The sequence below is a fragment of the Zalophus californianus genome, chromosome 10 (genome assembly GCF_009762305.2).
Source record: "Zalophus californianus isolate mZalCal1 chromosome 10, mZalCal1.pri.v2, whole genome shotgun sequence".
Classification (NCBI taxonomy): domain Eukaryota; kingdom Metazoa; phylum Chordata; class Mammalia; order Carnivora; family Otariidae; genus Zalophus; species Zalophus californianus.
Genome location: NC_045604.1, coordinates 37928640 through 37950384, shown reverse-complemented (window position 1 = coordinate 37950384; position 21745 = coordinate 37928640). Strand labels below are relative to the sequence as shown.

General features: G+C 49.7%; 2 protein-coding genes across 5 annotated transcripts in view; one reads left to right on the top strand and one right to left on the bottom strand.

Moving 5' to 3' along the window:
• Positions 1 to 16070, top strand: part of PACC1 (proton activated chloride channel 1) — a 38387-nt gene extending 22317 nt beyond the window's left edge. For 2 of the 4 annotated variants that reach the window (XM_027613641.2, XM_035722558.1), the window contains 6 exons: positions 2634 to 2843; positions 4269 to 4420; positions 9264 to 9406; positions 10370 to 10514; positions 12596 to 12703; positions 14363 to 16070. In XM_027613641.2, coding sequence (XP_027469442.1) covers positions 2634 to 2843; positions 4269 to 4420; positions 9264 to 9406; positions 10370 to 10514; positions 12596 to 12703; positions 14363 to 14524 — 920 coding nt within the window. In that variant the 3' untranslated portion in view covers positions 14525 to 16070. Of the gene's footprint in view, positions 1 to 2633; positions 2844 to 4268; positions 4421 to 9263; positions 9407 to 10369; positions 10515 to 12595; positions 12708 to 14362 lie in introns of those variants that run through there. The other 2 variants (XM_027613642.2, XM_035722559.1) reach the window with 2 other exon arrangements.
• An 820-nt stretch (positions 16071 to 16890) lies between these two features.
• PPP2R5A (protein phosphatase 2 regulatory subunit B'alpha) overlaps positions 16891 to 21745 on the bottom strand; it is a 65113-nt gene continuing 60258 nt past the window's right edge. Inside the window, exons 9-13 of the mRNA XM_027613639.2 lie at positions 21189 to 21239; positions 20586 to 20705; positions 20378 to 20505; positions 19612 to 19713; positions 16891 to 18076 (exon numbers count right to left, since the gene is read on the bottom strand). Coding sequence (XP_027469440.1) covers positions 17944 to 18076; positions 19612 to 19713; positions 20378 to 20505; positions 20586 to 20705; positions 21189 to 21239 — 534 coding nt within the window. The 3' untranslated portion in view covers positions 16891 to 17943. The remainder of the gene's footprint in view (positions 18077 to 19611; positions 19714 to 20377; positions 20506 to 20585; positions 20706 to 21188; positions 21240 to 21745) is intronic.

The following is a 21745-nucleotide window of genomic DNA, read 5'->3' as shown; positions in this document are numbered from 1 at the left end:
TTGGCATGTATTGAGCTTCTGGGATCTGCAAATTGATGTTTCTTTTCTCCAGTTTTGGGAAGTTTGGGCCATTATTTTTTCAAATACTCTTTGTGACCCATTTTCTCTCTTCAGTTAGATGTTGTTAGACTGCTGGATATTGTCCCACAGTTATCTAGATAAGCTCTGTTCAGTTTTTCCTTCAGTTTTTTTTTTCAAATTGTTTAACTTTTGTTTATTTAACTTCAAATGCACTAACTCTTTTTTTCTGCCTTTTGCTATTAAGACAGTGCAGGGAATTTTTCACTTCATTACTTTCCAGCTTTAGAATTTCTATTTCGTTCTTTTATTTATTTATTTGAGAGAGAGAGAGAGCATGGTGGGGGGGAGGGGCAGAGGGAGATGGAGAAACAGGCTCCCTGCTGAACAGGAAGTCCGATGTGGGGCTTGATCCCAGGACCTCGAGATCATGACCTGAGCTGAAGGCAGATGCTTAAATGACTGAGCCACCCAGGTGTCCCTGGTTCTTTTTTCTGGTGTCTATTTCTCTATTCCCCCTTTGTCCATTCCTTATCTATATATTTTCCTTTAATTCCTTCTAGTGCTGTGAAGTTCCTGTCTGCTGATGGCAACATCTGGGTCATCTTGGCTTTGGTTTCTACACACTACCTTTTTCTTGAGTTTGGGTCATGTTTTCCTGTTTCTGCGCATGTCTAGTGATTTCTGATTCAACAGTAGACATGGTATTGGTACAGTATGGAGGTTCTGGATTCTCTTAAAATCCTCTGAAGGGTTTTTGTCTTAGCAGGTAGTTATGTGATGAGACTCAAGTTCCAACTCCTGGGTTCCCTCTACTACCAGCAGCTGGAATCTCCACTCAGTTCTTTTCGTTTCCAGTTGCTGCTTTTTTTTTCTTGGGCCCCCTGGGGTCTCCAGCCAAGAATTTGAACATATTTGCAGATTTGGGGGTTCACCCTCCCCATCCCATCCCTTTCAAGGTTCCTCTTAGCTTTCTGACTGCTCTGCCAGCCCTGCACTCTGCCCACTGCCATAGGGAATTGTGCCCCATAGAGATGGGGACGTGCCCTCAGGCACGACATGCAAATGTATAAGTCTGATCAGGTGCAGTTGCTTTCCTTCCAAGGTCAACTCTTCTCGTTTCTGCCTGCTTTTGATTGCTCCCCAGTGCCTTCACATAACTTTTAAGGATTTTGTCCAAACTTTGTAATTGTTATCTGTAGGAGGGTGGTGTGACTAAGCTACTCTGTCATTGGTGGAAGCCAGAAGCCAAGCACATACCTTTTTGGACTTACATTCACATTTCTCCTCAGCTTTGGGCTCAGCCACTGTGGAGGGTATAGGGCTTTTTTCTCAGGGAGCTCCGGCTTCGGCCGAGGAGTAGATGCAGTGCGGAGAGCAGCCTGGGGGTGTCTCAGTCGGCTTGGGCTGCTGTACCGAAGAACCCCAGGCTGGGTGGCTGGATCAACAGGCATTTTTTTTTTCTCAGTTCTAGAGACTGGAAATCAAAGATCAAGGTGTTGGCTAAGTTTGGTTTCTCACGAGGCCCTTCTCCTTGGCTCGCACATGGCCACCTTCTCCCTGTGTCCCACGGGGCTTTTTCTCTGTGTGTATCTGTCCCTGGTGTCCCTTCATCTTTCTTATAAGGACACTAGTCCTGTTGGATCCGGGCCCCACCGTTATGCCATCATTTAACCTTAATTAAGCTCCTTAAAAGTTGCCCTATTTCCAAGCGCAGTCACATTGGAGATTAGGGCTTCAGGGTATGAATTTTTTGGACGGACGCATAATTTAGTCCGTAGCAGAGCATAATCAAGGCTGGGGATGGTCTGAGGGCAGGCAGGAGAGGCAGAGCCGTGCTGTGGGGATGGCATCAGGACACATTTACCCAGCCGTCGAGTCACTCACCACAGACATGCAGGATGCTACTCTCTTCCAGGCACGTTGTGAAGGGCTAGTGGTTCAGCGTGAGCAAGACTGGCCCTGCCCTCACGGAGCTTACACCCAAGGAGGACAGAAGGACGTGCCGCAGACAGTGAGGTTGCAGAGTGACGAGAGGGGACGTGAGGGGTGCCTTGGGAGCACTGACAAAGGGGTCCTCCAACCAATGTATGGGTCTGGGAAGGCTTCCTTGAGGAGATGCCCTTCTAAACCAGAACCTGAAGTGTAAGTTAGGAGTCAGCTGTGGAAGAAAAGCGCTTCAGGCCAAGCACGGGGTTGGGCAGATGGGAGGGGCCCCGGGGCTGAAGGGGGCTCTGCGCGCTGGAGGGACGGAAAGTCGTTTAGCACAGCTGGAGCTGGAGGTGCTGGAGGAGCAGAGTGGTAAGGGAGAAGGCCAGAAAAATTGGTTGGGGCCGGTTTCCATGTTGGATTGTAACTTTGTCCTCCAGATGGGAGGTTCTTAAAGAGAATAATGGTCTCCTTCCGCTTGGAGCCCCCTTTCCCGTGCAGTAAGTGCCTGGTGAATGTCGACATGTGCCATGTGTTATGATTTGGGGGAGGGGGCTGAGGTGGGAGGGTTGGGGGTGCGGGTGACCTTGCCTCCTTGGTAAAGCAGGTAACGGGCCTGGAGGTTGCCGACCACCTCCGGCTGCACCTGCCGCTGGGCTCCGGCTCACTGGTGTGATGTTGTTCAGCCCTGGACAGTGAGTCGGCCTCCAGCAGCATCCGCTTCAGCAAGGCCTGCCTGAAGAACGTCTTCTCGGTCCTGCTCATCTTCATCTACCTGCTGCTCATGGCAGTGGCTGTCTTCCTGGTCTACCAGACCATCACAGACTTCCGTGAGAAGCTCAAGCACCCTGTCATGTCGGTGTCTTACAAGGAGGTGGATCGCTATGACGCCCCAGGTAGAGAGCCTGCCCCGGATGGGCATCGGGGCCGAGGTCTGGGCCACTGGCTTACAGAGGAGCCCCTGTTGCGCTCGCCCACCGTGCTGGGCGCTGCAGGCAGCCGGAGGAGCCCGGGCACGGCCTGGGCGTAGAGGACACACCCAGGGAACTGCTATCAGGCCCCAGCGGAGCATGTCCCGTGCCGAGCAGAGGAGTGGACAGGGTTGGGCATGGTCGCTGCGTGACTGGGGTGGGCAAGGAGGGCTTTACACAGAGATAGGTTTTGAGCTGGGCTCTGATAGATGAGAAGAGAGTTTTTCTGGGAGGGGGATCAGTGGGAGCAAAGGTGAGTACAGGGAGGCAGAGGGCTTCTCTGGAGAGGGTATGTCTAGCCTGGCTGGAGCTAGTGAGGAAGAGCCGTGGGAGTGACGGGTGGCAGGGGAGGTAAAGCCATCCAGAGGTGGTTGGGGCCCTGCCTGAGGAGGGGGCTCCCTGCCTTTCCTGTTCCAGCGGGAGGCCAGTCCCTGGGGAGGCAGTCACCTCTGCTATAGAGTGGAGTGTCTGCCTCAGGCCGTGAGGCTGGCGCTGGGCTCTGGAAGTGTGGGCATGAGCTCTGGGGGCTCAGGCTGTGCCCACCTACTGTGTGTACCTGCTCTGCCCACAGGATGCCCGACTCACCCTCTGGATGGCCTGGCCACAGGGCAAAGCCAGAGCCTCGGGTGCCTTTTGCCTGGGCTTCTGGAAAGTGTGCAGCTCGCAGCTTCTTCACCCATCTTTGCCCTGTCTTGTGTTTGTCCCTCTTCTCTGTGGGTCTGTGTTGGTCCCTTGATCTGCGGGTTTTACTTTCTGATCCCTGGGTCTCTGAGCTCTGCCTGTGTCTGGTGTCACACACTGCTCTCAGGTGTTTCTAGCGCTGAGGTTGGACAGCTATCGTCAGTAGAGCCTGGGATGAGGTGCTCTGGCTGAGGGGAGGGAGGGACCGTCGGGGTGTGACTTGCACACCTGGATCCCCCGATCAGAGCAGGAGGTGTGAGAGGCAAAGTGAGCCGTGGGGAGTCCCACAACTGGCGGCCCCCCAGTGAATCTGCAGGTGGGTGGTGGTGCTGGGGGTTGGTGCTGCCAGGCTCCGTCACGGAGGCCCCCTCAGGGTGTGCTGAGCAGGGTTGTGAAGTAGGGTGGGTTTTGGTGCAGGCGCCAGGGAGGCCAGGAGAGGGGCTTTCTGGGAAGGGGACTGTGTCTTCCGTTCGAGTAGGGCTTTCTGAGGGCCACCGATGTGGCTCCCCACCCCCCATAACCCTCTTGTTCTCCCTCCTCTGCCATCACCTGGGGAGTCATGAACTTGGGTTGTTGGTGGGTGTGAAAAAATGTGTGTGATGTGATTTTAGGGGTGTGGCCGGGGACTGTGACTTCTGACATGCCCTTTTTCCTGTTTGTGCCCCCTAGGGATTGCTCTGTACCCGGGTCAGGCCCAGCTGCTCAGCTGCAAGCACCATTATGAGGTCATTCCGCCTCTGAGGAGCCCTGGCCAGCTGGGCGACATGAACTGCACCACCCAGAGGATCAACTACACAGACCCTTTCTCCAACCAGACCCTGGTAACTCCCGTTCCCCTGCGCCAGGCCTGGGCAGGTGTCAGCCCTGCACCCTGCGTCCCACGGTCTTCTTCCTGCCACGAGGCCGCTCACGCTCCCTTTGTGCAGGCCCTTGGCCCCCAGCGACCACGAGGCTGTCCCAATTGGAGTCATGGCCATGGCTGGCTGGCCTGCATCAGGAAGGGCTGTGGGGGCTTCGGCATTCTCCGAATGATCCTCAGGGATTCCTGACACTGTGATAAGATCCTGTCCTTGACGGAAGGACAAAGGGCTGCAGGGTGAGGCCAGGGTGGTGTCGTGGAGTGAGTCCTCTACCTGAGTGCCCACCAGAATTGCCACGTGGGGCCAACTGAATCATTCATTCCTGGGGGCGGCGTCTGGGAATCCGTACTTTGAAATAAATAGGCCAATGTAAAGAAGCCGGTCTGGGAACGAGGACCCTAGGCCCCGGTGGCATCTGCACAGGGTTTTGGAGACAGGGAAGAAATTTTATATTTATTTACATCTTCTCTTTTGCATCCTGTGCCCTTGTTTCGGAAAGGATTGCACGGGGCTGAGTGCGGGTTTTCCAGTAGAGACAACATCATGCTGTGTTTGTGTCTGTGCACAGTTCCAGTAGCTGGGAGTGTCTGGACGAGCAGGGGTCTCCCCCCCGGCCCCTGGAGCGGCGGGAGGTGAGCTGTGGATGGGGAATGGCCGGAGGAGAAGAGCTCCCGTGGCTCCTCGGGGTGGGTCGAAGGTGGAGAGTCCCGCCGGGATGGTTCTGTTCACATTTATTCTAGGCTTCCTCCTAAGATCCGGCAGAAACTAGAGTAAAATAAAGTTTCCATGACAGCCCCACAAACCCAGAACAGGTATCACCAGTGGACGAGACATTTTGAACTGGTGTAAACCACAGATTGGGTCAGATGGACTGAGCAGACAGACCAGAGAAAGCCCACACCCTGAAACAGGCGCAGGAGAGGCTTGGGGGAGGGGAAAGCCTTCCTTCTGGCTCCCAGCTCCCCCTTGGCGGGCTCAGAGGGCAGGGCCGCGGTCAGGGGCAGTGGTTGGGACAGTCATCATGGGACAGTCATCACAGGACTGCCCGTTGGCAGGACCTGCTGTGGCTCCTGTCCTCCCAGGGTGCGCAGAGCCGCTGGGCATAGCGTTTGCTTCTGGGTAAGAACATTCTCTGCAGAGGCTCGGGGGAGGTTCCCTGCTTGGGTGCTGGGGCAGCAGAGGGAAACGGAGCAGAACTTGAGACTGGGCCTCCATGGTGGAGCGGGGTGACAGGTACCGGAGAGGAATCTCTTACCAGGAGAGAAATCCACCAAGTACCTGGCCTGCCGGCATTGCCTGCCCACCGCCACGGAGCGTCAGCCTGGGCGAGCGCAAGAACCACCCGGAGCGGGGGGGGGCACCCGCACCCCAGACCTGTGCTCATCACCTGGCCCCACCTTCAGAAGTGGGAATGGAGAATTAAGGCCCATTAGACATTTACAGGGAACCAACGGCATAGAAGAGGACCAAGAGGAGCAAACAGAATGGACTCTCCAGAACAGGGAAACGGATGCTAATTGAAATGAAAAGGAACGTAATTTTTAGAAACGTTAAGGAAGAGCAGGCAGGGTCTCGTGGGGGCCAGACCCTGGCGCCCTGGCTGAGCGGCGCCGCCCAGGATCCCCTCGCGCTCGTTCCCAGACCTGGTGGTGCCGGTTGTACTTAGGCAGTAGTCACGTGATTTAAATATTATGAACACCCATGAAATGGGGGCACACAAGGAGGGTTGTCAGCACAGAAACTACGTTGAAGGCTGTTACCGCCCACAGCTCCGGATGATGCTTAGTCTTCTCCAGCGGTTCGCGATGTGGCTCCTTGCGGTCCAGCTGTCAACTGGGAGGGGTCTGGCCTCTCTGGACGCCAGGCCCCCCACCCAAGCAGCAGGGGGAGGTGAAGCGGGGGGTGGGAGAGATCGACAGGGAAGCACAGGAGAGCTCCCGTGGGGAAGGGGGGCCGTGGTGAGCTCACGGCAGCTGGGGGGCACCTGGGGGGCGCCAGTGAGGCCCTCTGGGGGCGGCCTGTGGCATGTGGTGCCTCTGCAGGCCCCGAGGGAGCTCCATGGTTAGAGGCGTCTGTGTGCTTTGTTAGCCCCCTGGCTGATTGGGCCTTGGTGGAGGTCCTCAGTGGCTGTGCCTGGAGTGGGCATCGGAAAATAAGCCCCCAGCTCCCTACACCCCTGCCGCTGAGGCCTTGGAGGTTGGCTTGTCATCCGGCTCCCGCCCCTGCCCCCTTTGTTTGCAGTGTGCCGTCTGGGAAATGGGTAGGCTTCAGGCTTTTTGCATCCTGGCCAGTCTGTGTGCAAGCGGCCCACTGGGGGCCTCCTCTGACCTGCTTCAGCAGACTTCCGATTCTCATGTTGCCTAGGCTCCCTCGTGCCCTCAGTTCGGTGCACTTTTACCGCATTAGGGCCACCGCTGTCCCAGCCTGTAGGACCCGTTCCATTCCTCACTGGCTGACGTGTTCCCGGGGTCCACATGGTATGCCCTTGTCCCCTTTCAGTTTGTTCCCAGAGCATTCCAGTTCCAGAAAGTAGCTTGTGTGTTGGGCACAGACTAGGCCGAGCTGCTGGGCAGAAACACCCCAAACAGACACTGTGGCCGAGACCAGAGAGAAGTCTGGAGCCAGTCTTCTGGAGCTTCTTTGGAGCCAGTCGGGCATGAGGGCGGGGGGGCGCCAGGGGCAGTCAGCGATGGCTTCTGTCTGCCACTCTGCCATCCGCAGGGCAGGCTCTTGGGCCTCGTGGGCAGCCCTGGCTTGCCGTGATGGGCACATGTGGACTCGCCCGAGTCACTTCTGTGCGTGTTCCAGGAACTTCATCATGTGACGGTGGCCGGGGCCAGAACGGAGGCCCCAGCAGGGTGGCCGTGCCCCTGAAATCCGGGATTGGGGAAGCGGTTCTGGTTCTCCAGGAGGAAGTGGATGGTGGGAACGGTTAGCTTTCTCTGCCACTCCTCGACATGTCACGGAAAGGTTGAGATTACAATGGACAGAGATCTCTCGGGAAAATGCAATAAGAGGCAGGTGTGAGGGGCGGCTTCGCATCAGTTGAACTGGAATACTAGGTGCAAAGGGCTCCAAGAGGGTTGGTTAATACGGATAAAAAACAAATATAGGACTCTCCACTAAGATGTAACAGTCAGAAATCTGTATATGCAAAACAGCGTTCCACTTGTATATTTTAGGCAAAGCCTGTTAGAAATAAAAAATACCTGTTGCCTTAAAGGGTGACTAAATTCGTACTTTTCTCTCTCATGTCCACAGATCAAACAGATGCAAAGGAGTAAGGATAAGAACCGAACAGCACAATTCATAAATTAAGAGTGAGCGGGTGGAACACTGTGCTTGACGGTGCTCCCTCTTCAAATGTCTGTAGAGCATTGATCAAAGTTATTGATGTAAAGATTTTTTCCCCCAAGTTAATCTATAAATCCAGTGTCAGTTGATTTTTTTCATGGAATTTAACAATCTAGTTTTATTTTTTTTATTTTTTATTTTTTCTAAGATTTTATTTATTTATTCATGAGAGACAGAGGAGGAGAGAGAGAGAGAAGCAGGCTCCCAAGGAGCAGGGAGCCCGATGCGGGACCCGATCCCAGGACCCTGGGATCATGACCTGAGCCGAAGGCAGACGCTTAACCATCTGAGCCACCCAGGCGCCCTTAACAATCTAGTTTTAAAAAGTCCTCTTAGAAGAGCACCTGTGCAACGGTCACTCTGCCGGGTTTTGGGGTAGGGAGCAGCGCCGCGGACCTGCCCGGACAGATGGCAGAACAGTGTAAACCTGGGGTTCAAACCTGTGTCTGTCCGTTGCCTGGGAAGCAGGAGGTAGATCCCTATTTCACACCAGATACAAAACTGAAAGCTAGGCATATGAAGTGCCTGAATGTAAAAACATGTAAAAAGTGTTATAAAATACAGGAGAGGGGCTCCTGGGTGATTCAGTCGGTTAAGCATCTGACTCTTGATTTCGGTTTAGGTCACGATCTCAGGGTCATGAGATCAAGCCCCGCATCAGGTTCTGGGCTCAGTAGGGGGTCTGCTTGGGATTCTCTCTTTCCCTCTGTCTCTGCCCCTTTTCCTTTGCCCCTCCCCCCCATGCATGCTCTCATGCACATACTCTCTCAAAAAACAAAAAAAAATATAGACCGTTGATGTAATTTTGGTTTTCCTTGGCAAGAAAACCCAGAGCCATAAAGAAAAAGATTTATAGATATCACTGTATTAAATTTAAAGCTTCATGTAACAAATGACACTAGAAACAAAGTTGATGGAAAAATGACAGACTGGAAGAAAACATTTGTACATGTAATGGATGTAAGCTAGCATCCTTTTTATTAAGTAGAGCAAGCATGCATCAGCAGGGGAGGGGCAGAGGGAGAGGGAGAGAATCTCAAGCGGAGTCAGGGAGCCTGACTCATGCTCGATCTCATGACTCTGAGGGACCCTGTGGCAGGTCTGAGATCATGACCTGAGCCAATGTCAAGAGTCAGATGCCCAGCGGACTGAACCATCCAGGCGCCCCACTAGCATCCCTTCTCAGTAGAGGACTCCCCTAGCGCAGACCACCACTGAGAAAAGTGGATGGAGGACAGTTGCTCTCAGCTCTGGTCCGGCTCATACCCAGAGGGCCACCCCGTGGGGCTGAGCAGGGGTGAGCATGGACAGCAGTGGGGGTGGCCTGTGGTCCTCTGGGGTCCACGGGGCGAGGGGCTTTCCGGTCACAGTGTCTCGGGGGGGGGGTGCGGTCAGGAGTACAGCAGCCGCGGCTCCTCCAGGGCTGATCGTGGCCTTTGTGTCTCTGCAGAAATCCGCCCTGATTGTGCAGGGGCCCCGCGAGGTGAAGAAGCGGGAGCTGGTCTTCCTCCAGTTCCGCCTGAATGAGAGTAGCGAGGACTTCAGTGCCATCGATTACCTCCTCTTCTCGTCTTTCCAGGAGTTCCTGCACAGGTGGCCTTTCAAGTCCGCAGCGGGCGGGCCCATCCCGGGGCGGGGGCGGGCACTGCCCAGGGGACTGACCTGGAGATCAGTGGCTCGGGGACCTGCCTTCACAAAGCGCAGCAGGTCCGATGTGGGGCACATTCGGACTCGTGGGCTGAGAGGCTTGGTCCTGTCACAGCCGGGACCTTGTGCACCCCCCGAGTCGTGGGCCAGGTCTCCCCCTCAGTGTCAGCCCTCAGTGTGTGTTTGCCATGTGCGTTTAATATGGGGATGAAAGTTCCCATCTGCCCAGCGGGGTGGGGGGGTGGTGTGGGGCAGGGGGGACCCCCCCAGCCCCTCTCTGGTGCCTGGAGTGCTCGTTGGGACTGTGAGCATTTTCGTCACATGCCCGAGCCGGCATGACCCCGGCCTCCAGGTCGTGCAGAGCCCGGGGCCCCGTTGAAGGGAAGTGGGGTGGCAGTCACCACGGAGGAGAGGCCGTTCCCCTGCCTGAGGCTGTGGGCCACCTCCCCCCGCTCACACACCCCTGCTCCGTCCTTCCGTTTCAGAGCTTGGAGCCTTGGCCGGGGCGTCTTCCGCCCTGTCTGCTCCCCACCCCCCCGCACTCCCTCCACCCTCCCTGCGCAGAGCTGCTGGCTGCACAGGTGCCACGGGTGTCCTGTCTGGTGAGGTCCCCCTCACTGGGCCTCTCAGGAGGAGGCTGGTGGGCGCACCTGCGTTCTCGGGGCCAGTGCTCTGGGAGCAGGTGGGAAGGAGGAAGGACCTCCCCCACGGGGGGCCGCCTCGAGGTGGGTGGCAACTCTCCCTGCGTCTGCAAACCCAGATCAGAGCTTGGAAAGGAGGCAGGAAGTGGGCAGCATCGTGGTGGTGCCAGCCAAGAAAGCGGCTCCAAGTAGGGGCTGGGGTTTGAGTCTGGCCGAGGTTGCGTCCTGCTGTCGGCCTCACTGGGCCCGCCCTTCTCTGCCTTCCAAGCCCAGACAGGGTGGGCTTCATGCAGGCCTGTGAGAGCGCCTATTCCAGCTGGAAGTTCTCCGGGGGCTTCCGCACGTGGGTCAAGATGTCCCTGGTGAAGACGAAGGAGGAGGACGGGCGGGAGGCTGTGGAGTTCCGGCAGGAGGTAGGTGGCACTGGCTTCAGGGTCTGCCGCCGGCCGCCTCCAGCCTTGACTCGGGGGTGGAGAGTGGCTTTGTGGAAGAGATGACCTCTGGGCGGTCTTCAGAGTGGGAAGGGACCCCGTGGCAGGGGGGATTCGTGTTCCCCAGGCCCTTCCGTGGGCCACTGTCGGTCCTCAGCAAACACGTGGGTCAAGCAGAGCAGGTGACTGGCCCTGCACAGCCCGGATTCTTGGCCCTCAGGCTGCCGGCCGCATGGAAGATGGGTGATGTGCAGGGAAGAGACCAGACCCGGTGGCCTCTGAAGGTTGTACGCGTGAGGATCCGTTGGGATGTGGGGCGGGGGGGCGGATACTAGGTTGCTTCTTGTATTAATTTCTTTATCATCCTTTTTCCATTTCTTAATATTTTGAAAGGTGTGTCACATTAGAACAGTAATAATCATGTCACATCACTTCTGAAAAAGTCACGTGTATGTTGAATATATGCTCAAAATGTGATCCTAACGGGAAGTGCGATTGAAAGCTTTCCGCCCCCTGGCCTGCAGCCCTGGGATGCACCAGGGGTTTCTAGCCAGGGCCCGGGGGTTGATGGGGGAGGAGCCGGGGAAGAGGCCTGGCAGTGGGGATGGAGGGAGAGGGCATCTTGGTTGCCGCAGCAGGACTGTTTTCGTCAGCTGCCACTGAAAGCAAGGCTGCACCCCTACCTTTGGGACTTCCACCTTGGCTGTGGCCGCCCCCCTGCCCACATCCACACTCAGAGCCAGCCATCCTGTGTATCAGTGGCGGGGTGCCTGCTAAGGCAGCGAGGAGACGGGTCTGTTCTAGAAACCTCTGTTCCTCCCTGGAGATGTTGCAGTGGGCTGGACTCTGAGAGGCAGCATCGGGAAGGGTCTGGGTTGGAGTAGGGGGACCGACTCCATCGATGCGGCTGTCACTGGCCAGAAGCCAATGCCCCTTCCCTGCCTCTGGGTCCTCAGACTACTCCAGATTAGAGACCTTTGGGAAGGGCTTGAAGCCGGTTTTCTTCAAGAGGACAGGCTTTTTTCCTGCCCTGGGATGTGGCAACTCTCCTGGCAATGGGTCCTTAAAGTATTCTAGTTTGTCAGATAACTGTCACGTTCTGGAGTTTCCTGCACACTTTTCTCCAAGAACCCCCAGGACCTTCCTCATCTGGCCCCACAGTGGCTGAGAAAAGGAGACTCGATACGTGCACCTTGCAGTTAGGTGCAGCCTGCCTACCCGGCTCCCCCGCAGCTCCCCCGTGACCGGAACCCAAAGGGGCCAAAGGCCCAGCGAACCTACGCATTTTAGAATGTTTGTGCCGTTCGGTATTGTCTAAACTGGAAGTCTTTTGGTGGGTGACGTGAACTCTTGAACAAAGTTTAAAAGTTTTTTTATAGAGTGTTTTAAAGTTTAAAGTCCTTAATGTATATATTGTCTTCTTTGATCCTGACTGCCCCTTAGTGGTGTCGGCACTTTGCTGGCTGTGTGGCAAGGGGCTAAGTGAGGCTCGGCTCGGGGTGGACACGGCCCTTCGGCTGCACCTGGGCTTCTGCCCCTGGAACCTGTTTGCTCTCCGTGACACGAGGCAGAGTTTCTAGTAATTGATAACCAGATCTTACCAAGCACGCCTACTAAATATTTACAGGGAATGCTCAGCCGGGTGGGTCTGTGAGGTTGAACTTTGTCCCTGTAGACCTGAAGGGTTGAAATACTCCGCTTTTAAGATCAAGTATTTTGAAGTTTGAGGTTTCTGTGGCTTCTAATCATGCCTTAACATGATACTGTGAGTATGGTTTAATCATGAGTCCAGATACATAATGACAGTTTTGGTGATTCTCCAGAATACCTATTGTACATCCCGGATCCTATTCATTTCCCCAAAGAGCTGGAAACCAGGGTAAAGTCTCGGCTCTTGTACAAGTGTCAGGATGTTGTTTATGAGATTTCTGGCTTTCTCTGTCCAGAAGATGGTATGAAGAGAACCAAGGTCCAAGATCCCCTAACTACCCTCTCCTTTCCTGCCACCCAGGCTAGGGAGGGGCACAGAGGTGGTAATACTGCTATCTTTTCTTTGTACCTAGACCAGTGTGGTTAACTACATTGACCAGAGGCCCGCCGCCGAGAAAAGTGCTCAGTTGTTTTTTGTGGTCTTTGAATGGAAAGATCCTTTCATCCAGAAAGTCCAAGATGTGAGTATTACTTCAGGTTACAAGAGCAGACTCCCTGCGCTGAGGTATTTTGACTCATCCTTGCAGGCTGTCCTTGTCTCCTTTCATGGCACAAATTAGTTTGTCATTTCTGACATTCACGTCCTGTGTTAGTTGTGTTTCATTGGCCTTGCCATCACTATATAGTTGGCCCCATGAAGGTGGGGACTTCATCTTTTGTTCACCATCGTTTTATCTGCCGTGTGGCAGAGTGCTCGGTACAGAGTACTTGCTTGGTGGTAGTGTTAAGTGAATGAGCAGAGTAGAAAGCATGGATCGCATTAAGCTAATGTCTAGATGACGGTTTTTGGAAGCCCTTCTTTTTTAATGGGTCTCTGTTGGATAATCCTTATTTGTTGTCAGAGCAGAAAGGTACAAATAAAAATTAACAGTGTGTCAATTAATGGCAGGTTCTCAGCCTCAGTCTGGGGAGGGGGTTGGGGAAGAATGATGGGACGGCTTTGCTAAAGGAACATTCCAGGGAGACACCATCCACCAGAGCCAGGCCCCGATCTAATACTGATTGGCATTTAGATAATCCCAAAGTGTCCTGAAGTCGTGGCTTCGGGGAAGCACCTTCCGTGGCCGAGATCCAGACGTGGAGGGTCCCTGTGACATGAACTCCTCCATAACCTCCCCCGCCCCCCCAGGAGGTGTGGACCGGCAGGGCCATGTGCACAGGGGCGCGTGCAGTGTGCTGAATCTGGGTTCCAGGTGGAAGAATGGATGCCTTCAGCTCGACACGTACAAGTGCGTGATGAGACATTTTCCACTTAGGCTGTTACTCAGTAGGTGCCCATCGGGCCAGGGAAAGGCCACGCTCGAAAGAGACCTGCTTTTCTCGAGCAGTCACTCAGCTGCTTCGCAGCCCCGAACAGCGGCGCTGGTGTAACCGTTTTGTGTCTGTGAGCCCTGAGGCTCCAGTTGGCCACGTTCACCCTGCTAAACTGACTTCCCATGCTGGGGACTCAGAAACCAGGGCTGAGACCTCAGCCCAGAAGCGTTTAACATTTAGCGAAAGCTGTGAAGGGACTCGTTGCAGACAGTAAGTAGCTGCCGGAGGGGTTTGTGGGGTAAAGGTCTCTGCCGAAGTGGAGAGGGTTTTGGCCCCCAAGGAGCCGTGCAGGGTCGGTGCACTTGGGTAGCAGGAAAGCAGTGCAGGCATCAGAGGGCACAGCCTGGGGGCAGGAGTCCGGGGCGTGAGACCGTCACTGGACCGGGTGGAGGACAAGTTTGCATCACTGAGAGATGGGAAGAAAACAAGAGGAACTGACCTGATGCAGTGGGTACAGTTTTGGGGGAAATTTGTCTCAAAGCAAGTTCCCTTACTGTGGATGAGGCCAGAAATTTAAGCCTCAATACTGAGTATCTAATCTGTGCAAGAGTTTTAAGAAACTGCCCCTCCCCCCCCCCCGGATCCGTTTATGGTAGGAAGGGATTAGTATTTTTCTTCTCATACTTGAGCTCTGCACCTTCAAGGTATAGTCGGAACGAAGTACAGTCATGGCAGTTTTAGGACCCGGCTGTTTTTCTTGTCACTCCCATCATTTGGGGTAGGAGGCCCTTGACAGAAATGTTGATATGACCTAGGAATCAGAGTTGAAGCACACTGAGAAGCTTGTGTTTGTTGCTGTTTTCCAGATAATCACCGCCAATCCTTGGAACACAATCGCCCTTCTCTGTGGGGCCTTCCTGGCATTGTTTAAAGCAGCAGAGTTTGCCAAACTGAGTGTGAAATGGATGATCAAAATTAGGAAGAGATACCTTAAAAAAAGAGGTCAGGCAGCAAACCACATAAGCTGAGGTGGCCTCGTGGTGTTCATAGAACTGCCCCCGGTGATGGAAGTTCTCGCCACTTCATTGTCCACCGAGCAACCGGTGGCCCTGCGCTCACTTGAAACGAGCCTCCACTGCGAAAAGCAGCCTGCCAGACCACAGCTTCGACCCTGGCCCCAAAACAGGATGTTTAGAGCCTAATGGAACAGAGCCAGTGGATAACCTAAAACCTATTTAAGTATTTAAATTATTAACGAACATTTTTGGACATATGAATAGGGATTGTGGACGATGGAATTAGATACGTATCAGGTTTTCTGAAGGTTTGTGAAGCTGCCTTATTTGGTTTGGTGTCTAGTTAAGCTGTAATGGGATAATTAAGGCTCTACATTTCACCTTAGTCTCCACCCCCCCCTCTGCGCCACCCAAGGTTTTTTAAGTGGACAGAAGAGAGCGTGATTTTTTCCCCAAATCCTGACGATGCAGATGTACAGGTTATGCGTTGAAGCCTCTGCACCCTGTACCCAAAGGCAGAATCCCTTATGTCTCCGGCATCATCGGCCAGTTACATTATCTGGCCTCTGACATGCTCTTTCATTCGTTAAATTTTAAAATGGGACTTTTTTAAAGCTACTAGAAACTAGTGCTACGCTTTCTTGTGGATTGACTAGCCCCCTACCTGTCTGGCTAGAATATTTGTTGATGCAGGTGTAAGAGTGCAAAGTGATTAACCTGCAAAAGCACTGGGACATGTGTACAGAGGAGGTGCCTACTCAGTATATTTTGATGATTTTATTAACAGGTAAATAAAAGTTAGGTTAATGCAGAAGGAGTCCGTGTGCCAGTATGAATATCTGCTAAATTGGTACACACCAGTACGCTTTCATTTTGTGACCTCCAAATAAGTGGCCACGTGAGCTTGGACTCCCAAGATGGATGGATCTGGACTCCCGAGGTACGTCATGACTGTGTCCAAGGAAGGGTAGGTGGCCCAGTCGGGAAGAGTGACAGATCTACTTTGTTCTCCGGGTTCTGTTCCTGTCCTACCAAAGCACCCATCTGAGAAAGGGGTCACTCAGTGTGACCCTCGAAGCCTTCAGCCTAGCTTTTGACAGAGATGAGTACTCAGTATTTTTCACATGGTAGCAGTGGGGTGATTATGAAAATTGCCTCCAGAGTTTCAAATTATTTACATGCCCTTTGCTTCCAAAGAGGACTTGGAAACACTTCCTGCATTTTATAACCTGGCTTTAGGTAATTTAAAGAGGAAAAACTCAAACGTACAAGTGGGGCATTCTTATCTCATGTCTAACTTAGCAAGACACTGTTACTTGAATTACTAAAGATAAACTTGTGCAAAGAAATATTCCTTGGTACTTTGCTATGCCACAGAAGCATGCACAAACGTGAGCCTAGATCCTGTCTCTCTGTAAAGTCTTTTTTGTAAGGCAAATGTAAAGCCAGGTGTAGCTTACCTTAACAGTACTGGAAAACACGTGTCTGTGTGTGTTAAAATATCTCTGAAGATGACACACCACTTTAGTATTTAATAAAATTTGCTCATATAAACATACCAAAACTGATTTCCTGTATTGTGGAAAGTTGAGAGACATCTTACATGTGCTTTAAAATAAGTAGTTAGGAAGTGAGCATTTTTAGCTTGTCAAAAAAAACTTTAACTACAGCCGCAGCCTGCCCAAATCCACTGTGGCTGTTCAGTGAAAGAAATATATAAACCTTCCACTAACAAGACAGACCTAACCTTTACTTTCTGGAAAGGTAGGGCCGGCCTTTCAGTCTGTGTTCTGTGGTGGGATCACCCTTGCCTTCCTGTGCTGCCCCCAGCTGTCAGTAACACTGGCTGGCCTTGGGTTAGTGCGGAGGTTTTGGCAAAAGCACGTTGATCTGGGTGGCCGGGATAAGGTGGCTATTTGAGACACTAAAATATGAGCCATGTACCAAAAGGAAGAGTTTCTCTTGGGGCCGCAGCGAGTGAAAGGAGTTGCTTTTACAGTGACCTAGGAATCGTGTGCAGGACCCAGGCTAGAGTTTTTCATGAATGCAAAAGAGTGGGAAGTTTACAGTTATGTCTAATTTCTGACTGTGCCACAATTTCTCTAGACCTCACCTAGGGAAGTGTTTATTATAAATTTTGAGGTTTTTAATTACAACTGACATTTAAGATAATTTGAACCTATTCTCTGAACACAGACATGAAGGAAGATGAAAGGATATCCTAAAACTTAGAATTTTATACAGGTGTTCTATAAAACAGATGTACTCTGGTAAGTGGCTGCAACGGTCATGTATGTCTATATGAATATAAGGGACAGCAGGCTGCTTCTGGATGGCTCAACTTAGAGCTGGAAAAAGCAAACACAACATAGGCAAAATACAAACATAGACTTTATTAAATGCTGCTCAATCCCCCAATGAAGATCTTTCATTACAAAACAGTTTTCCACACAACTGCAAGTAAAGAGATTGGAATGGTACTCATAACAAAAGATGTGAGAAATACTTGACTAAGTGAAAACATACAAGACCTCTCTATGGTCAAGAACTCTACAGGGGAAGCCTACTGCATTTCCTTTAAATAAAGCTAGGCAGTGACAGTGAGCATTCTGTGTCACCACATTGTGGGACTCAGAGCCTCCTTCCCTGGGTCAGGAGGGACTGGAGGAAGGGCAGGTTGTGAGGACTGGAAAGGTCCTGCCTTCAGCCTTTGGGAGAAAGAGGAGGAATGAACTGAGAGGCGGGCTCAGGGTTCACCTGTGCTGCCTCTATGAATCTGGGCTCATGGCTTGGGGGGGTCGCAGATGAAAGGGGGATATTCATGAGGAACAATCTGAAGAATCTGGTTTACTTTCCCAGCTTTTATTTATATTTTGTGCTTTAAAAAGTCTGGAGATTTAAGTTTCTGCTCAAATTCCAGAGTGCAGTAATATCTCTGATGAAGGAAGGCTTAGGGCAGGTAACTCCCCCCATCATATTTCTGGGAGCAACAAAGCGAAGAGTAAGGATTACACCTCAGTTTTATTTTAGGAAATGTTCTTTTTCCCAGGATGTAACTGAGGTCTGCAGCAGTGTGAAAAGCACATTATAAAAGGGAAAAATACACAGAGCAAACTGCTATATCTATGTGCAACACAATTCAAGTCATAATTCTTACCACTCCCATAATTATCTCACTCATATCATAGAGGATACAGTTCATTCGTTTCTGTGAAACTTTAGAAGTGACACAATAAATCCATGATTAGACAAAGGTCACAGTATACCGTGGCCATGATACAGCACAGGGCTATGTTTAGTCCATATTTTTCATTTACACTTGCCAGAAAAAAAGTTGGCCTTTTAATTATACTGAGGTTTGTTTCATAATTTTTACATATTTCAAAAAAGTGTACAAAACTGCCTATCCAACAGAGGTGGTGGGCTTTTTTTTATTCATCACTTGTATTGCTGAGAATACTGTGCATGTTGTAAGCACTGTTTTGCTTTTCCAGAGCTTTCTTTAGCTTTAGCTCCTCTAATTTTTTCCATAATTCTTCACGTTCCAATTCCTTCTTTTTCTCTCTGTAGATAAACCAAAATTTTAGTAGTCAGAAACCTCTAACTTAGAGCCTGAAGAAACTTGCTGTTTGGCAGTGTGCTGGGGAACATATTATTCACCCACATTTCACTTCAATCCCTTTACTAAAGCATCTGAGGCCAATTACCTGAAACACCTAACTATTCTCTAAGTCACTCTCCTGAGTGATTACTGCCTCTGTGCATCTCCTGTACCAACTCAGAGATACTCCTTGCTTTCCCCTACGTATTCCACGACTGCTATTGTCATTTGTGCTTTATTACATTCACTCTCCCACCTAACCCTCTTACAGCCAGGAGAGCTGTGATGGTCGTCCTTTTATGGAGACTGAAGGGTGGCTATGAGGTCAGCCTGGAGCCACTTCCGGGTGGAATCACCTCTCTAGCCACTAACTAGTTTGTATCTTTGATGTCAAATGAAAACTGAAGTTTGAAAAGAGAAAAAAAATTCAAAATATTTTTTGTTTCAACTATTTAATTTCAATTCTAAGGAAAATGCTTCTGAATAACTTGGACAAAACTGTTCTGAAGGACTATATGAACATCTCTCAGATGTTTTTGCAGATATGATGATTATTCTTAGTCATGTGAAATATACAAGTTTCATGTGACCCTAATTACCTTTCTTGCTTCCTAAGGTTTAAACTATGTACCTAATTTCTTTTCCTGCCTGAAAGGTGCTATTTTTTTTTTTTTTTCCAAGAGTTACTGAGGGGCTACGATGGCCCTGAAGAGCTACCCTTGTTCTATTTGCCACAAGAAAATCCTGATTAGGAATTTATAGTCAAAAGAGATCAGCTTTTCCAAACAATAGGTGATAAACTTCTTAGAAATAAATGGTAGTTATTATCCTCAAAAGATGGGTTGCTCAGGTAGAGTGGTTACTGCCTGCCTGATGTTTGAAATAAATGAGAAGAAAGTGATTTGCAGATTATTTTACATATGTTCTCCAAAAGAGGTAATCACTTAGGTTTGTAAATGTTGCTATATGCTACCATCTCTAAAATATTTACTGTTGCAAGGAACAAAATATTAACAGTACTGAGCCAGAGGCATACCCATTATGTGAGCTCCCGCTGACCAAAAAAGAACTATGCTGAACTTTAAGATACCACTTTGGTAAAATGGGCAACTTAAAACTACCAAACTGTTGTGCAAAGAGCAGTGGAAGAGTAAAGCTCACTATGGAAGCCCATCTGGACAAACGCTTTTCATAAATACATTGATCAAGTTGTATAAATTTGGCATAAATTGTATTTCAGGATGCAGATGCTACCAGACCAATGAAGTCTAAGGCTCAGAATGAGATAAACAGGATTTATAATCCACATTAAAACTGTCATCTAACCAGTAGGGGAAGTTTTCTATTTGGAAATGAGTTTGAGCATTACAACTTGAAAGTCTAATGTAACTGACTTAAACATTATAATTTTAACTTAGGCAAGATACCTTATTGGACTGAATCCCATTCAACTAACCTCAAATGCATCAATAACTTGGTAATTAAAAATACCAAATACCTTTGTCTTTCAGCTTTGTATGAGCCAGTAAGGTCATCAAAGAGCTTGCCATTCATTTCCATTAGGGTTTTCAGCACGTTGTATACCAGTGCTACAATGGTCCTAAAATGAAAATAAGCAGTGTTGGGTCACAGGAAATGTAACATTATCATCCCTAAATGGTGGCTGATTCACTTAATCCATTTTAGAGATGATAAAGTGCGAGAGGTTTAACAGTTTGTTCAAGGTCACATACAGTTGTGACAGAGATGATTCAAAATTCACATCTGTCTTATAACGTTACAGTTACCTTCATGTCTGCTCTACAGTCTACTGTCTCAAGCTAACAGTATTAAAAGATAAGAAAGAGCTACCTACCATAACTTGTAAGAAAAACAGGAAGTAGGAGAGGATGGTACTGAGGTTAGAATACATGCACAATCTGAACACTGCTACCATGACCTTGGGCACTTCAGCTTCTCCCTGGGAGAGTGCTAACCCGTGGAGGTTTGTGCATCCTCTGCAGATGTTGGGTTGGTCTCCCCAGCTGGGTTTGACCGCACAGTTGTGCAGAATGTCAGACTAGACAGTCCTCCCTTCAGGAAGATTTGCAATTTTAAATTGAAACTAAGAGCTTTATAAAACTGTATCAAGTACACAAAAGAACAGAACTGTGATGTTAACCTTGGAATAAGCTCCAAATCTCTCTAGGTTTCATGTATGAGTTAGATCGAAGGACAAAAAGCACAAACACAAGAATAACACAATCAACATAAAAGACACTTACGGATTCCAGTGTTCTTTGGAGATTTTGTACAAACTGCCAAACATAATTGGCAGAATTTTATCAATGTTCTCCTCAATCAAACTAAGAATATATTCATTATTCCAGAAGTACAATGCCCTTTCTGCAACCTAAGAAGACATTTAGAAATGTCAAAACTAAAAGAGAAAAAAGAAATAGTATAAAAATGGCTTCACTGAAAATATCATACCTGAAAATGAGAACTGGATACACACTTGGATATCTGCTTAAAAAGGGGCTCTTCAATTTTTTTGAACTGTGTGGGTTCAATGACATCTAAGATTTCTTCAATTTCTCCTAAAAACATCACCTAGGTTAAAAAAATTTTCTTTTAAGAGACATAACATAAATTATATGGTGTTAACATAGAAAACTATAAATGAGAAGGTTAACTGACAGATTACACAGTGGACAAAATTTAAGGTCTTGATTGTATATACAATTTACTATAATGGCCAGCTATCCCACCAAGTCTCTCAATCCCCAAAATACCACTTCTTGCTCAGTAGCAGTGACAGTATAGCCAGCCCAAAGAAGCATTTTTTTTTTTTTTCCAAGGATTTTATTTGACAAGAAGGGGTTTGGGGGGAGCAGCAGAGGGAGAGAAAGGCTCCTTGCTGAACAGGCAGCCTGATGTGAGCTCGATCCCAGAACCCTGAGATCATGACCTGGGCCCAAGGCAGATGCTTAACCAACTGAGCCACCCAGGCACCCCAAGAAGCATGGTTTATAATAAAGCCCTAAGATTAAGAAATTTTAATAAAATTGTACTGTTTTTTTGAACAAAACCTACCTCTTTCTGACTGCATGTTTTTGGCCAAAATTTCAGCAACCCTCTGATCACCTGCAAAAGGAAAAGTTTAGCACAAATTAAGCAATGAAGTTCGTTAACCCCAGGAAATTTTTAGTAATTGTGATTGTATCAATATTCATTCTAAGGTAGATCAATGTTATTTAATATTTAAGTGCATCAACAGATTTTCTGCTCAGCTTTATACTTTTATAATAACCCAACAAATAGGAGTACCTTTGTACCAGATACTATTCTAGAAGCTAGGAACACAGTGATGAACAAGACAGATGAGATCCCTGATTTTCCATTAAACATAGAAGTAATTTTAATAGTAAGTGCTACTTAGTAAGAAAATAAGGAAAATATAATGACTGGGTGGGGTGAGGGAGGGAAGTTATTTTAGGGAGAAACTAAGGAACAAAGATTTCCTGTTACTTAAAACCACTGAAGCATCAGAAAGCTTCCTGCTTTGTTTCATAGCTAGCACCATCTTGACAACCAACACACAAGGAAGTGATCGTGAACTTAAGTGAACACAGCTGCAAAAGTTTGTATTA